The 18,232-nt window shown below is 38.3% G+C and overlaps 1 protein-coding gene across 2 annotated transcripts in view; it reads right to left on the bottom strand.

The window, feature by feature from the left end:
• The window catches only part of LOC113070285 (sterile alpha motif domain-containing protein 10-like), an 80,022-nt gene extending 62,055 nt beyond the window's left edge, over positions 1-17,967 (bottom strand). The window contains exon 1 of one of the 2 annotated variants that reach the window (XM_026243524.1): positions 17,632-17,967. In XM_026243524.1, the coding sequence (XP_026099309.1) occupies positions 17,632-17,644 (13 nt within the window). In that variant the 5' untranslated portion in view covers positions 17,645-17,967. The remainder of the gene's footprint in view (positions 1-17,631) is intronic. The other variant, XM_026243525.1, reaches the window with a different exon arrangement.
• Positions 17,968-18,232: the final 265 nt, after the last annotated feature.

Here is an 18,232-nt window from a genome sequence, read left to right as displayed (position 1 = left end):
CAGACTCTTGTGCTGAATGAACACTCTCTCCATCTGTCTGCCAATGCTATTTTTCAAGAAAGGAATCAAAGCTACCACTGGCAAATGTTGTAAACAGATACTATATTTAATCAAAATATTGTGGTATATGCAAAGTAGTCCAATATTTTTAGCATTTATTCCACACTACAGCCAGGCTAGTACCTACATTTTGACTATTAACTATAATACCAGATACTAGTATACGTCTCTGCCAAGGTTTGCCTTTAATGTTTGCTTTTTAGTGTACTTAGGGTAGTTAGGGTTAGGGTTAGGGTTAGGGTTTAGCCCGATTTTACCCTCCTGAGAATCTGAGAAAAAAAAAATATTGTTGAGGACCTCGATCTTTTCCAATGTTCGGCACAGATTATCTGGTAGTGTGAGGTGTTTACAGATCAAATCCCACACCTCCCGATCTGCTTGCACACAAATTGGGGAGTCCCCGATCATATCAAACATGTTTGATATTTAGGATTTTATACAACAATGATTACATCAGCACTTTTAAAAATAGCCAATGTGCAAAACAACTCGTCATACAGGCCGATTTGATAGTGGACATGGAGGAAACTGCTTGTGGAAGTTTTGCACGATAATCTGTGTAACGTGTAACTGTGTAAACGTACCACAACAGTAAGGACAAAGAGAAGCTCTGGGGTAAAACCGCTTCAGTTTTGAGCGTACCGAGTGAGTGTGGAAAGTTGCTATCATGTTAGCTAACAAATGGTAAAATTATGCTGCATCCCAATTTGCAATTTACTTATACTACACTCTTCATGTATTTGTTTAAAGGGGGGTATATAGGTGTTTCATGTATTCAGAGTTGTTCACAGTGTTAAATAGATGGATTCTCATGCTAAACATGGCCAAAGTTATAAAAAGTAATTTAGAAAAATGACAGAAAATTCCTGTGCCGAAAATCTTCCGGGTTGGTACAAGTTTCGGCTGGTTTTTATTGATTGTGGATCTAATGACGTAGACGAGAACGGAATTCCTTTTATATAAGCATTTCTTTCGCTATTCACACATCATTTGCTATTAAAACATGGAGCCGTCCCTGTGATAAAAGACCCCATTCATGTAAGTACAATTGCATCATATTTCTGTATTTTGTCTTGGGTGAAGGGATGGGGGGCTTATTATATTAGACCTCCTAGCCTATAATAAAAGATAATGAATTTCAAACCTTAACTAAACACATTTTTATTCAAATATCAACAGTCTGTCATTTGTCTTTAGTCTGCCACAAAAAACAACATCATTAAAATCATGAACTCAAATGTCATAAAAAAACTAAAAAAACAATGACTGTTGTAACAGTGGGTAAATCAGACCTTTCTGTAATGCTAACGATAATGAGCTTAAACGAAAATAACCAAATAATTGTGTAGCTGAGTATTTTTTATACACAGTGCCACAAACTGTCAATCACTCGTGTACGCGTGCATCACTGTCCTTCTTGCAACTGCAGCAACTTGTGCTATCTTCATCAAGCTTTAAAACTAAAAGGGGACAAAAAGGTTGTATTGAATTTGTGTATATAGATTAATTAGATAAATGAATATCTAAATTCGTGCCTAGCCACCTAGGGTATTTTTTTAGAACTTAGAAAAAAGATGCAGTAGCCAATGAGCAGCCGGCGGGGGCTGGTTGCAGGACGACTCAACCTCCGCAGACAGTTTTTAATGTTTATCAGACAATAACTACTCAAGAATTTGCTTTAGTAAAATTTTCAGGACAATTAGGTCCAGATTCGGGATTCGGGAAAACATTTAGATTTCGGGACTGTCCCAAATTTTTCTGGATGTCTGGTCATCCTGACTGTAGGCAATATTAGCATTAAATTGTGTATGGATCCACAATTCAAAAACATACCTGAAATAGTAGACCATCCGTGGACTTTTGGCATATTCTTATCAACATACTACGTATGCTTTGGGACACTTTTATTTATACATTGGGAAGCAGGGTGAGCTGCTGAAACATCAATTGATGATCTGCTTTGTGAGATCACGTGAAGGGCTCTCTCTGGCATGATAATCTTAATAATATCTTAAAGTGTGTGTAATGCACCACGATTTTCAAATCTTGTGGTGTGTGTATGTTTAGGATTTGAGGGAAGAAAATCTGTGAAGATTCTCCTTATGTGTGTGCTGCAACCAGATTTCATAATCAGTTAGGATTTTAAAAACCTCCTGTAGTCTGAGCCAGGCTTGAGTGCAAAATAAGCATTAATGTGTTATCAGTAATTAATCAGTAATTAATCTTAATTGTATAATTGTAAGTAACTTTATTGTCAGGTCAGTAAATACATGTAAATTCACTTAACGTAGTAATTGCTATTGGCGTGTGAAAAGACTTAAAACCAGCATAACAATTTTTTTTTAAACCAAATCAGATAACGTGCCTTAGAGAAGTTCGTGCCTTAGAGAAAGAGTTTTGCATGTTTACTAATCAATAACCTGATGAAAAACATCTATTTAATCTGCGACAACTTTGTAAACTTTTAAAAAGACGTTATCAATGTTTAAATGCATCATTATGCAAAAGCATGAGGAGAGTTGTCAGCATGAAAGACACCTGACTGGCAGATTAGTGTGCTACTTTTTACTCTTCAATATGATAGGAAGTATTGTTAAGTAAGCATCAAATGTGTAGTTTGTATGTGAGGACATTAACAGTGACAAAAATGATTGACAGGCCACTTTACAATGACAAAGTAGAAGAGTAGACAAACTTGCCAAAACATATTTATGTACTTTTTCTTCACAAAAGATTACATACTTTTAGGGGATATATGTATGTGAAACTGGGATCCAGAAACTGTCTTTATGAATGAGTCATTGAATAATTACTCAGCTGATTCATTCAAACACATGGATTCAATCGGGATCAAAATGAATGGCTGTGTTTCTTAGTGAGTCATTGAATCATTTACTCAGTCAATTTATTCAAACAGAAACAGAAACAAGTGACTCTTTATGAGGGAGACATTTTAATGATTCACTCAACTGATTCATTCAAACACACTAGGAACAAAGAAGTGTATGTATTTACGAGTGAGTGACTGAATCATTTACTCAACGGATTTGTTCAAAAACACTGATTTATTCAGGAACCAAACACCACAACCATGTGTTGCTTGGAGAAGGTTCTAAAGTTGGTTCTGGAACATATTCTATAGAAAAAGATCTAAAAACTAAATATCAAAACATAGTCACATACTTTTTCATTCTTAAAGTAATTTGCATAGTCTGTCAAATTGAATTATAAGGTATATGGACAGATATCTCAAAATGTCAAACAACTCTCCACTGGCCAAAAAAAAAGAAGAAAAAAAACACTGTGCCAGTGCCAGATTCATTTCATGTGATTTTTTCCATTCAAATTTATAAAGGAAGCCACAGATGTTCCCCACAGTTAATATTTCCACATCATATTTCACACAAGAAATATGTATGATAGACTGATTTTGACTGACACACACACTGGAAATTCAAGATGTAATGGTTCAGAGGGTTCAAACCTTTTTGGTTTGCCATCTCAGAAGGAGCCCTGGTTTTTATGTCTTTAATGCATTTAATATTTAACAGTCCTTATTTTAGGTCTGGGAATTATGTAATTCAATAACAGTCTCGAGCCAGCGAGGGGTAAATCCTGAGGGTGACTTTGAAGCTTCAGCTTGAGTTCAAAAACTAAGAGGACTGTTCCTGCTGAGAAGGCCTGCCAGAGTGTATTACCCACTTTCCTCCCTCACTCTCTCTCTCACACACATGCCAGTATACATCAAATCCTTTCTGATCACAGATAAGTTGGTCTGGACTCTTTCAGAGTGGATTACTAGAACAAGACATGTTAAAAGGTCAGTGATACACTAGTACCTCACAAACACACACACACTCAGTTAAGCAGCAGAGAGCATCAGTGTGTCACAGCATAGATATTAGAGTCACAGAGATAATGTGTGACCTCTAGGAAACATTATTGATGCCCAGTGATTATGGGAGTGTACTTTAAGGAGTGGTAGTTTGTCTTATTTAAATATAACTAAAAAAAAATAGAAAGTAAAACTCAGGTAAGAAAGATGGAACCTTATTTTTGTCATAAATAGACATTCATGACATTTTGAAACTCACCCAATATTAAAATGAGTGATAGAGCGATATTTTAGTCAGGCTGATTAACTTGCTAATATATGGTCATTCGGGGTTGACTGAAATATATGTAGTTCACATTTTCAGTTTTCAAAACTTTTAGTTAACTTAAATATATTTTAAAAATGAATTCTGGAATTTTGTGTATGTCTTTATTGCCATTAATAAATTGTATTTTTAAACAGTCACCATGTTCTACAGATATCGACATTGGCACTGACTGGTTGATCACTAGTTAAAATATTTTCTCTGGTTCTTGGTATAATTTCTGTGTGTATGAATGTCCTACCATTTCTCGAACTCTTTGTCAAATCCTGGGATCTCGATTATTTTATTCAGATTTCATTAAATACAATTATTTTCACTATATCTTTGCATATTCACTTGGAAAATACTTATTTTCCTTATTCTTATTGTATTTTAATGACGCTTTTATTTTTTATTTGCACTTTTTTATTTATGCCAGATATTTCGCATTTATTATTTATTGGCTGATAAGTTTTCTTCTGCTTGGCTGATGTGTCAGAATATGACTTTTATTTTGACAACCAAGCGAATCCCAGTGCCTGAGTGCACAGCGCATCCATCATCCATTTTTAATAGTTTATAGCAGAGGCGTAGGTACGGGTGTTAACTTTCAGTAAGGCCCATTCCGAGGTCACCGTAGCCACCAGATCCAGTCTGTATCCAGACCAGAGGGTCTCTGCAGTCCCCCGGATCCAGTACGTATCCAGATCAGATGGTGGATCAGCACCTAGAAAGGACCTCTACTGCCCTGAAAGACAGCGGAGACCAGGACAACTAGAGCCCCAGATACAGATCCCCTGTAAAGACCTTGTCTCAGAGGACCACCAGGACAAGACCACTGGAAACAGATAATTCTTCTGCACAATCTGTCTTTGCTGCAGCCGGGAATTGAACTACTGGTTTCGTCTGGTCAGTACGGAAGTTCTAAGCGGCTATGCATTATATTTTTTTTTTTCCTCTTTGTTTTCTCGTTATAACGACTTAATTTTCTCGTTATCTCGACATAACGAAGTTCGTTTTCTCGTTATAACGACTTATTTTTCTCCTTATCTCGACATAACGAAAGTTTGTTTTCTCATTATAAGGACATGACAGTTTTACTGTTGCTATAGTAATGAACTCAACTTTGACAGGCCTCTGATGGACAGCCATGCAGGCGCTCTTACTGTAGCCTATATTTGAGCAAATTTAGCTTCGCCTAGGTAATAACGTCTACAATACTGTATATAAATAAAGGCTGATCAATCACTGTTGATTTTTCCAGAGACAGTACAAGAACCCTTTGTTTTTGTAATTAACTTTAAATGGCAACACCGTGAAATTAGAGCTGCTTGGATTAAACTCACTTTTCATTTTCCCTTTATTTGAAATAAAATTATATATAATTTGTAATTTGTAGTAGTCATTATATGATGTGGCAGATATCATGTGTGTTACAAGCTTCTGTTTGAAAAGAGCGTCCATGTGTAGGACTACGTGTAGTGTGTGTGTGTGTGTGTGTAGAAAAAAAACGATTACAACATTATAGAACAAAACTGAATTAAATTAGCCTATGGATTTTACATATACATCACATTTCTCCTCAATATGGTTAACAATAAAGATTAGTAATAAGGAAAAGAAGCACATCAGCCTAGATCGTTAAATCCCGTCCTACTGTAGATAAACAGAATACAGTGATGTCAACCTTGGTTTTGATAAGCAGTTATTTTATGACACAGAACGCGTTGGTGAAACTCATGCATCTAGCAGGAACTTAATACACAAAATATTCATATTGATTCAAGCATTTAACATTTATGAATTAATTAAATGTCAGTAATGAAGACTGCACAAATTATAGCGATCACGAGGAAGGTCCGCGTACAGTAAAGTGGATGGTGTACAACACCCCTTCAGTTATATTCAGATCTATAGTGCCACCTGCTGGCGCAGTTTTGTAACTTCTTAGAGAAAATTAATTCGTTATAACGAGAAATCGAACTTCGTTATGTCGAGAAAACGAACTTCGTTATGTCGAGAAAACGAGAAAATGAAGTCGTTATAACGAGAAAACGAACTTCGTTATGTCGAGATAACGAGAAAATTAAGTCGTTATAACGAGAAAACAAGAAGAAAAAATATTATAATGTATGGCCGCTTAGAACTTCCGTAGGTCAGAGGAGAACTGACCCCCAACTGAGTCTGGTTTCTCCCAAGGTTTTTTTCTCCATTCCGTCACCGATGGAGTTTCGGTTCCTTGGTTTTCCTTAGTTGGGGACCATTAAGATCAAGCAATATCATTGACTTGATTGCACAGAGGGACGATACATCACTGAATCAATGATGAACTGACTTTAACTGAAAACTGAGTGTTTACTGTTATCCCTTCGCATTATTACACACTATTTTCCTATTTAATACTGTAAAGATGCTATGATGCAGTATTTGATCAATATGACAGGCTTATTAATCATAATACATGGAAAATACAGCTGCAAACGGACTTTGCTTTTCCATTTGAAATTTGGCAGTCCCTGTGCATTCATGAAAACGGAAACAGTAATTTTTGTTCAGGGTTTTTGAAACAGTGTTTTTGTTCAAGATTTGCAATTGTGTTTGGATTTTGTCACAATTTGTCACATGTGGAAAACGCAATTGAAATTATAATTGCAATTCCTTTTGAAAATTGTCCTTCCATAGACAGGCTCTATAACGGAGTACACTGCTCTCAGGTGTAGATCTTTGCTTCAGAGCTTAAGTGTTTGACAATAATACACCCAAAAATGAAAATTGTCGCTTTTTATTCACCCTGGTCTGAAAGCTCTCGAATATCATCGAAAATATCTTAACTTGTGTTCTGAAGATGAAGGAAGGTCTTACGGGTTTGTAACGACATGAAGTTGAGTAATAAATGACAGAATTTTCATTTTTGAGTGAACTATATGTTGAACTACCCTAAGCAGTGCACATCTACTACCTACATTGGAGTCTTTATATACTTGATATAAATTTAAGGACATCTTTAAATGATTTTACATTTAAATTTAAAGAATGTTAATTGTCAATGTCATTTCACTGTGTATTTAAATAGCTAAAAATGTCAAAATGTAATAGTTAAACAGCTAGACACAGGTCATTCAGAAATAATTTTCTTATTAATTGCAACTGTATTTCTGTGATTTTTATTTTATTTATTTATTTAGCATTTGCTGGAAACAAAAAAAGGGAAAATTCCATGTTGTTTGTCATTGGTACAAATTTTTGAATGTCAGATGGCATTAAAAATATTTTTAACAGTCTAAATAACCTTAATTCTTCATTGTTTATTAATCCATGATTGCTTTGCTAAGCAAAAGTGAAATTATGAGAATAACCCAGCAAGAATTACCCAGAATCATAAAGAAAATCACAAATTTCTCTATAATAAAAACAAAGCCTTTCAAAGTAACAAAGAATGGCAGACATTTAGGCCAAAATGAGCGAAGATGAAACTCTTTGTCATTATTTTATCTGTTATTAAAAACTAAGAACAAAGATACACATTACAAATAAACATAATACGAATAAAACAAACAGTGCTTTATTTTTCAGGCACAGTAGGTGTATCTAGCAGTATTTAATATACAAATATAAAAAGTGAAAACTATATATACATTACATACATCAGTTGTACATTGATTCTTATGAAAGCAACTGTATTAAAGTTCTTCAGTAAAGAGCAGTGAGTGATTTTTCTCTTTGTGTTTTGTTGTTTTATTAATATTAAAATAACAGCACAACCAAAAATGGAAATTCTGTCACCTGTCTGTCAATTCTGTCTAAGTCTTTTATTTTTATACCATCATTTACATTATTATACCATTGTTATATTATTAAATTCAATGAAAACCAGCTACTGTTTGCTTAATCAAAATATCTTATTTTGTGTTTAGGACAATAAATAAAGTACTACAGGTTTGGGACAATGTGTAAGTGAGAAAATAATGACATAATTATAATTTTTGGGTGAACTATCCCTTTAATGACAAGTGGCAGCATGTTTAGTACTGTCCCTTTTACTGTCACTTTAGACATTAGCAACTGTGTTTTTATTTAAACCATGTGTGTTTTTGACAGTATTTGCGCAATCAGATGCAATACATACAGTAACTTAGTTTAGTAATTAGCTATTTGACACGCTTTTAGTGTGTGAGCACTGAGACGTCAGAACCGCAACTACTAATAGCACAATATTACAATAATTCTCCAAAAGCAGTTCGTAGAGACATTTTTATTTTCAAAAATCATCATATCCCACACCCCTAGACCCACCCAATTTTCTCTATTGCTACGCCACTGGTTTAATGGTCTCTGTTTAACAGTTCTGAATCACTTAACTGCATGTTAATTGCAATTAAATTAAAATGTATTATGGTTTGATTCATATTAAATGCAATTATCTGAAGTTGACTTGACCCACTGATGTTTAATTATAATCAAGTATGTTTGGCAACACATCAAAATAAGTGTACTTCTTTAAATCACCGAAAAAGATTTCCTCTATAGAGCAATATTTCCTCTAGAGGCAACAAGACCAGGATTTTCTGTCCTTTATTGCAGTATATATTAAAGAACCATGCTGGTAAAATCGGTGCACAGTACAACAATAAAGGCAAAGCAGAAGATAAAATCGAATAAACTGTGGGGTAAACCTCCAACTTTTTAACTTTTTTTCCACACCTACACCCCTCCCAACTGAGGTCTGTGTTTGTGTGGATGACCAGATGGTCAAAGCAGGTCAGAAAGAGGAAGCTGATGTGAGAGAAAGGAGAAGAGACAGACTTCGAGTCAGAGATATGACCCATGTGTGCTATTTTGAGAGAAAGGGTAAAATGTGTAGAGCTGTTCATCACGCACAGAAGCACACACAAGAATTAAAAAAAGATGCTGCGGTCCACTGAGCCCTCGATTCATAATGCATCCATTAGCTGGAGTAGAGCTGGGCGAGACTGATAATACAGATGTTAAAAATAAGTGTAATTGTGTAATTGCTTTTTGCCAGCAGGAGCTGCATGCTATCTGCATAGTGCCTTCTGCAAGACCACTGACCAATCAGAAAGCTCCATCACACATAATGAATGGTGGCGAACAGTTCACGATTAAAGAATAATCCTCTGAACTCTAGCATCAACAAGGCATTTTCACCCACAGGACTGACGCATGCTGGATGTGTTTTCCTTTTCACACCATTCTTTGTAAACCCTAGAAATGGTTGTGCATGAATATCCCAGTAACTGAGCAGATTGTGAAATACTCAGACCGGCCCGTCTGGCACCAACAACCATGCCACGCCAATTTCATTATTAGAATAGTTCCATGGTTTAATAGCTGGATGATGTAAACATTTTTGTAACCCCCCTTATTTTGTGAAAATGATTTATGATTTGCATTTTCTGCAAGGGGTACGTAAACTTATGATTGTATATATAATTATCTTTAGAGACATCTTTAATTTTAAATATTACTAATATTGGTGTTATTATTTTATAATAAAATTAAGATTTTCTTCACACATTGAAGGGTCCCTAAGAATGAAATCATATTTGACATCAAAAAGTAAAAAAAATAAATAAATAAATAAAATATATTTTCAATTAGCATTTTGATTATATGGTTTTCTTTTTAGCATTTTAAATTAATTTCACGTTTGATTATCTTAACACATTAATATTAATTTATTAATTTAAATATAGGATTAAGTATCCTGCGGCCGCCTGTTTGTGAACCACTGCTTTAACCAAAGCAATTACTAACTAGCATACACGTGACCAACAATTTCCATCAAATTCAAACCAAATGCATTATCGCTAATTAACAAAACCCTCTCAGCACTTTCTAATATCTCTTCTCCATTTCTCTCTCTCTCTGTATCTTTCTTTAACATCCTTCACCTCTTTCGTCCTTTATCTTTCCCAATCATGCATTTCTTTTCTTCGTGGAGCACTAATTAACGGCGAGATATTGGACACGGCCTGTGCTTTTGCTAATACAACAGAATGAGAGGAGCTGACAGACTGGCCGTTTAAAAAAAAGAAAGAAGAGTGACCACAGTACTGAAGAAATTAGATAACGCTGGGGGGAGAACGAATATGAGAACGCTCGGGATGTTGAGGGTGTAAAGCTCTGTCCTCCACAAGAGAAATTATCCGTAGCTCACGGGTCGGCCCTGCCATCAGTCCTCCCAACAAATTAAATGGACCTTTCTTCTCAATTCTTCAGCCATCTCTCTGCCTCTTTCCTACTCTCAGTCCATTTTCACAAAGATGCTTGTTGATTTAAGCCAAATTGATTCCCTCCCGGGTTTCAACGCATGATCAATCTGTTTAAAGTCCACAGGGATTGATGAGTGAGTGTTTATTTGACACATCTAATAAACCCCATCCCCCTCAATCCCACTTTTATTCATAGGGAATCTCAGAAGTGTAGCGCTGACCCATAACGAGGCAGCATGTGGATGAAGCATGTGATATTGTAGGATCTATACAGTCTTACTGATTAGAATGAGAAAGGCATCAGCAAGCTGTAAACTGGATCTTGAGGTTTCACCATAACTGTATCATTTTAAAAAGATCCAACAGAGGTTTCGGCACAGTTAATTTATATTTATAATTGCTGTCTGTTAATGATTATTTATTACATTAGGGATTGGAACAAATTTCCAACTTAAAAGTATTAAATTCGACCTGTTCTGATTGTGCTACTAACATATTTTTGCTTTTTTAAGCAACCAGACTTACAATTTGAGAATGGCAGGAGATGTTTAAAAAACACATTTACATAGAAGATAGAAACGCACTTTAATTTAATAGAGACGTGAAAGGCTCCTTTAACTTGAACCAGTAAGCAACCTCCCATCCCAGCAACTTCCTGCCTGCAATCCCCTAACAACCACTGAACATAGCACCTAAAAACACCCTAGAGCACCACAAGGCAACTCCCAAACAATCACCCAGAACACCCTATCAGCCACGTGGCACTGCATACATTTTTCATATAGTCATTCCTAAAAGATTCCTATTTGACTCCATGAGATTCTGGTTCCAAATTGTTATAGATATTCTGTCAATCCTGTACGCATTCCTTTGTTATTTTTGACTAGAATGGGTGTGAATGCACCTGATGGTGAACTGTCTAACCAGATCAAAGTCAGACACAAAAATATCCATCTACACTGATGCGTGGACAGAACGTCTTTTCATTTAAGAACAGAATCACAACAAGAAAAAAAGCAGGCAAATCTTATTTACTTTCTCTTCCCCTGATGTCAGCACAGATGCTGTGTGAACCACAGTGACAACGTTAGAGGATATTAAGACCAACAACAGGCCAACGGAACGAGACTTGAAATCCAAACATGCATACAACAGCACAAAAACATAATGAAAACTCACACACACAGATCAAAAATCCACAGAAATCCAAACACACACAAAATTCATTTTAGCAAAAACCTTTGTCTGCTTCTAAAAGATAGGATACCAAAGGATTGGGGGATAAAGGGATGGATGGTTTAAGGTGGTTACAAAGCCTGTGAGGACACAAGTGACACAAACCCCCACACTCCACACCATTTGAGGCAGGATCCCATTTCAAAAGCTCTCCAAAGCCAACTTTAGGGCAGGACACCAAATAGCTGTTAAGAGCCCATCCTAAACAAACATGAGAAAAGGCCTTTTCTTCTTTTATTGTTAATGTTAGAATCAGTTCAAAGGGACATAACTTCGGTCATGTGCTCACTGAGTACAAACAAGATCAAAAGGCTTTAGGACAAAAGCCCTTAAAGGAACAGATTTAGGAGCACTGTTAAAGGAATGTTCTGGGTTCAGTTCTAGTTAAGCTCTTTCATCAAGCAACTGTGACATACTGTCGATTAACACAGACAATAATTAGACTTACTTAAACAGAAATTGTGCATTTCACTTACAAGTAAAGTATGGAGCAGGGCCATAATAACTTGACTTAATTCTGAATAAAGAAAAAAAGAAAAAGAAGGAGAGGTAGTTAAATAAAATTTTGGTAACTGTGTAACTGCAATTTTTTAAATTGTGAGATATAAAATCTGAATTAAAAACAAAAATTCTTGTAATTCTGAGTTTATGTCTCACAATTCTGAGTTTCCATTTCGCAGTTCTGGTTCTGTGTGTTTTTTTTTTTTTGTCTCCACTGAGTAAAAAAAAATCAAAAGGTAATTGCAACTTTTTATCTCAAAATTCTCCTAAGAAAAAATATTACATATTACAATTCTGACTTTATATTCTGCAACTCTTTTTTTTTAATTAAAATAAATTTCAAGAAAAAAGTTTAAAAACTGTATAGTAAAAGATTTTGTGAAATGAAAACGTCTAAGGTTACGCATGTAACCCTGGTTCCTCCAAGGAATGAGAGGCTGCGTCGATGATGCTTTGGGAACGCCTCCAGCGTGACATCTCTGAATAACGTGTGTAATCAGTCCAATGGATGGGCGAGATGTCATAGGCAGGTGACATCAGAGACCAGGAAGCATAAAAGCACGAGCGGCATAGCCGGCAGCCAGCCTCAAAGGATGAAGCAAGCGCCAGCCAGAGATGCCGGAAGTTTGGCACTGCAATGCAGCGTCTCATTCCTTCGAGGAACCAGGGTTACATACTTAACCTTAGACGTTCCTCTTCAGGAACTTGAGCTGCGTCGATGACGCTTTGGGGAACGAGAATGCCTACGCCGCCAGACTTTCAAATCTTTGCCTAGTGTGGAAGAGCACAGCTAAAGCAAGAGAACGAGACAGGAGCCTGAGAGTAATCGGGGACAACCCGTCCAATGGCCAACTTCAGAAGGAGTGGGTCTTGACCCGAAGAGAGGGGAGATCAGAGGACTCGAGGCTTAGGATAGCATCCTGATCTACGCTTAGCATAAGCTACTTTTGGCTGGAGGCCTCAGCCTCAGTGCACCATGGAGGAAACATGTAATCAGAAGGTTTCTGCCCACTGACTGCCCAATGAGAGGGGCGCGGTAGGCCACCATGGTCACCATGAAGACCTTCAAGGTGGAGTGGGTCAACCCTGCAGAGAGCCTGCAAGAACTCCAGCACTGTACCAACCGGGCAGCTAACTGGGTCGAGTTGACGGTCTCCACACCAAGAAGTGTCTAGCTTCCACTTCAAGGCATACAGTTTCCTCATTGAGGGAGTTCTGGATTGGAGAATGATCTCAACAACTTCTGTTGAAAGACCGGAAGCTAAGAGTTGTGCCTCCTCAGAGACCACACCTACAGCGTCTAAGCTCCATGCGGGGGGCACCCTCTGCCTGCGAGAGGAGATCTATCCTGAAAGGAACCTACCATGGAGTGCCATCAAAAAGAGAAATCAGGCCCAGGAACCATACCCGGCTCGGCCATAACGGGCTACTAACAGCAGCCGCACTTCGTCCCAACGCACCCTCTCCCAGGAGCAGAGCAATTGGGGGAAAAACGTACGGATGAAGCCTTGGCCATATCTGTACTATGACGTCCAGCCCCAGTGGAGCTGGATGAGTCACAGGAAGCCAGAGGGGACAGTGCAATGTCTCTCCAGTCGCAAACAGATCCACCCGAGTCTGGCCAACATCTCCAACTCTGCTTCATCACCTCAGTGTGAAGCCGCCATTTCCCGGGCCTTGGCCCCTGCCTCAACAGGATGTCTGCTCCCTTATTAAGATGCCCAGGAATGTGGCCTGCTCTCCACGAGAGGAGTTTACCCTGGGACCACATAAGGCTCTGGTACGCTAGTTTGTATAGATGGCGTGAGCGCAGAACTCCTTGGGGGTTGATGTAAGAGACCACTGCTGTGTTGTCGGTGCGCAGCAACACATGGTGACCTCTTAGGTCTGGGAGAAAGTAATGTAGCGCTCAAAGCCAGCCAGGATCCTAGGGCAGATGATATGCCATGTCGCATGGCGGCCACTCCCCAGAGCGCGGGTAGGGTGGCCACTCATGACTGCACCCCAGCCGGTGAGGGATGCATCTGTTTTTAGAATACCTGGGGACAAGGAGCTCCCAGCACCGGGCCCTGAGACAAGAACCAAGGTTTTCTCCACGTTTAAGGCATATAGGCACCGGCGCATGACCTTTAGCATGCGGAGTGGGTTTCCCCTTGGGGAGAACCCCTTGGTCTTGAGCCACCACCGTAGGGGTCTCATGTACAGCAGGCCAATAGCATTCCCGTTGGATGCAGCTGCCATCAGACCCAGCAATTTCCGAGACTGCTTGACAGTGAGTGACCGGCCTTCTCTCACTCTCATGACTGCAGTGAGAATCGACTCTATCCAAGCAGGTGCATTCAGCTAATATCAAACAATCATCAATGTGGTTGAGTCGTGAAAGTGTGGGGTGAGAGTGCAAGGCCAGAGGAAGATCCGTATTGGTAGGCTTTTGCCCCCAAAAGCAAATCTCAGGAACTTCCGATGAAGAAGGATGGAGATAAGTGCATCCTTTTGATAGATCGTGTCACACCAGTCCTCAGACTTGGCCTGTGCAAGTGTGCTGAACTTCAGTCCCCTGACTGAGCAGTTCAAAAAGCACAGATCTTAAAAAGGACACAACACCTCATCCTTCCTCGGAACAGTGAAGTACCGGCTGTAGGAACTGATGCTTGTGCAACTGGCGAACTCATCGACACCTTCCACATCAAACTCCTCAGAGAAAGAAAGGCAGTGCGTCGTGCCCTCTCACCGTGGAGAAAGTACCGCAAACGTACGCTTCCGAACCCGCGAGAGCGGGCGCCGGATCTGGTGGTTAAGGAAGAAGATAGAGACTGCTACATTCTAAATTCCTTCCAGCGGATCTGAAAGCGAAACCCGCGAGCACAACCACCACTCCGCCTTGGCGAAAGCGGGGCTGGCACCACAAGAAACACCAATGAAGGCTCCCTCCTCAAAGAGAGCCTTACGAGAGTGAACCAAAACGCTCGCATCGCAGCTGTCAACTCCCTCAAGAGCTGACACTGCACGCTTCACTCTCAAGCAGACAACACTTTTTTTTCTTTTTTCTTTTTGCTGGCAGGGAAAACACATAGCCTGAACACTGCCTGCTCAAACCCAGAACCTCTCTTGATTGAAGCTATGACAATGGAGTTTATCAGTGGACAAACGACACTAAATAAGACTCACAAACAGATAGCGACTGACACACACACAGAGAGCTTGCTGAAAACATAAGGCTGGCTTATATCATTGCTCTTTTTGTTGTTTTTGATTGCTTCCACTGTCTTCATCTGTAGGTCGCTTTGGATAAAAGCATCTGCTAAATGAATAAATGTAAATGTAAGGTAAATATATATATTTTTGAGCCTTTTCTCACAAACCTTCCATTATATATGCATTCAGATGAAGGACCAAGTCAAAAGTATAATAAACCAAATGGGAAAGCTGTTCATCTATCAGCAGTTGAGTTAAAAGAAGAATATAAATGTGAAAGTTATGCTTGCTTTGTTTATTTATTTATTTATTTATTTATTCTTTATTTTTATGGAGTAAAATATACGGCACAATATTTTTTTCCAATAAAAAAGAAGCAAAAATTTCTGCTAAGATGACTGAAGCGAAATGGCCAAATTAATGAAATTCATTTTTGTTAAGACGTGTGTGGTTAGAATCTGTGAGTTGAGCTTATGAGTGTAGCATTTCTAATCCAACTATATGCATGAATGAATGAGTGACACACATGCGTCCATGCACTTAATGCACTGGTGGTCCCTTAGGTACCAAGAAAACAACCCAGTCTTGCTGCTGCATGCTGGGATTGGTTCAGGGTTGTCGGGTGTTAAACAGGGCAAGAGAGGGTTAACCCAACATCTGTGCCTCTCCAGATCTGATAAAGCTTTATATGAGCAGTAGCACAAACATGCTCTATGTGAATCAGGAACCAGTGCTATTCAGTGCTAACCTTGCCAAGGGAATGATATGGCAATATTTGTGCAATAGGACAAATATGTGCAAAGCAAACAATCTTTTCCATCTAAGATGTAGATGAGTTAGAGAAACTTGTTCATCATTGGATGCTCTGCAGTTAAAGGGTGCCATCAGAATGAGAGTCCAAACAGCTGATGAAAACATCACAATAATCCACAACTAATTCACACCACTCCAGTCCATCAAATAAAGATGTGAGAAGCCAATAAATTATTATATAACATAAAAACATTGCTTCTGGTTAAAATACAAATATGCCATCCATAACATTGCCTCCTCCAGTCTCACGTGAATCAGGAAAGAAATATGTTTACAAACGAAAACAGTTCAAAACAAATATGTCAGTGGACTTTTTCACTGGAGGAAGCATTATTATGGATTATGGACTCATTTCTTACAAATACTTACTTCTCAAGACATTAACTGATGGACTGGAGTGGTGTGGGTTACTTGTGGATTATTGTGATGTTTTTATCAGCTGTTTGGACTCTCATTCTGACGGCACCCATTCACTGCAGAAGATCCACTGGTGAACAAGTGATGCAAAGCTTTTTCTCCAAATCTGTTCTGATGAAGAAACGTGTACATCTTGAATGGCCTGAGAATGAGTACATTTTCAGCAAATGTTTGTTTTTATGTCAAATATTCTTTGAAGTTACTGAATCTACACTATCAGACATGATAAATGAGAAAGAATTAGGAAAAGGACAAAAGAAGAAGTCAGGATAAAGTGAGACAAGATGTTGCTGTCCGTTTCAGAACCACACGGAGCACTGCAGATATACTATGATTACATATTATTGCCTGGGCCGCAGGGAAAACATATATTTCTTACGATTACATAAAAGCCCTTGAGATCACTGTAAACATGTGTGTGTGTGTGTTTTCATTTATCATGTAGGATGTCAGGTAGACTTTATGTTTATGTCGAGCTACAAACCCATGAACTCTAGCTGGTGTTCCCTTCAGCAGGTTGAGCACAAAGTCAACATGATGTGCAAAAATATAAATATAAATAGCATCACAGGATACAGCAAAAAAAAAAAAAAAAAAAAAAAAAAAAAATTATAGTAAAATAATGTTCTTATAGAAGTACTGCATAGTATAGGCTATTAGTAAACACTACAGTAAAATAATAGTTTAAAGAATAGTAGCTACACTTTTTAAAATTGTGAACCATTTGTAATATAATTAACGATAAAGAAAAGTTAAAATTCTGGCAAATGGGATAAAATATCCTCAAATTATAAATGTTACTGTATATATTGTACTGTAAATATTGTGTAAACGATGTAATGTAAAGAGTAAATTCATAGTAGAGACAAGTAGGTATTAGTACACCAAAAAAAAAAAAAAACAGCACAGTAAACAGCACAAATCATAAGTATTGTCTGTCTACTGTAACTCATGTCACCGTGGAAATAAACGCGAAATAGTTCGCATGTGGCTGCACTATGAATCACATAATAACTGGTTTAACACGGAGAGCTTACCGTCTACAGCCATAGTCGGTACAAACGCGTATCTCTCCGTGATGGCTTTAGTAGATGTCTACCATTGTCACGGGTGTCCGGTCCGGTAGAAGAGAGAGCCGGTGCTCCTGAAAGACACCTCCGAGCGCACAGATCTGCCGTGGAGCAGGAGAAATCAGCGCACGCGTCCACATATGAACCCGAGAGAGGTATGACAGTCACTCGGCTCTCAAACCCTCGGGCAAGTTTTAACTCCTCCTCCCTCTGCTTTCTCTCCAGTGCTCAACGCTCTCGCTCAGCGCGAGATGAACTGATTACACAAGTGGCCCTGGTGATGAATGACAGTGCTATAAAACACTCCTGTCAATTAAACTACATCTAAACCAGCGTGTGCACGAGGGGAGAGTGGAACATATGGGGCAAACGCAGAAGAGCGCGTGGCAACATAAGAGTTTGTTGACAAACACACCTTTAAGAAGCTGTATTTTGTATTTTAGTACACAAAAAAAAATCCATCTTCCAAACCATCTTAATGCAAATACACTAAATAATATACTTTAAAAAAAAAACGTGTACGTCATTCAACAGCGTGTACAGAAAATACAGAGAAAAGTAGCTCCGG

This window comes from Carassius auratus, unplaced genomic scaffold, assembly GCF_003368295.1.
Source record: "Carassius auratus strain Wakin unplaced genomic scaffold, ASM336829v1 scaf_tig00003633, whole genome shotgun sequence".
NCBI lineage: Eukaryota > Metazoa > Chordata > Actinopteri > Cypriniformes > Cyprinidae > Carassius > Carassius auratus.
Note: the sequence above shows the minus strand (reverse complement) of the source record. Positions and strands in the feature narration are given on the sequence as shown.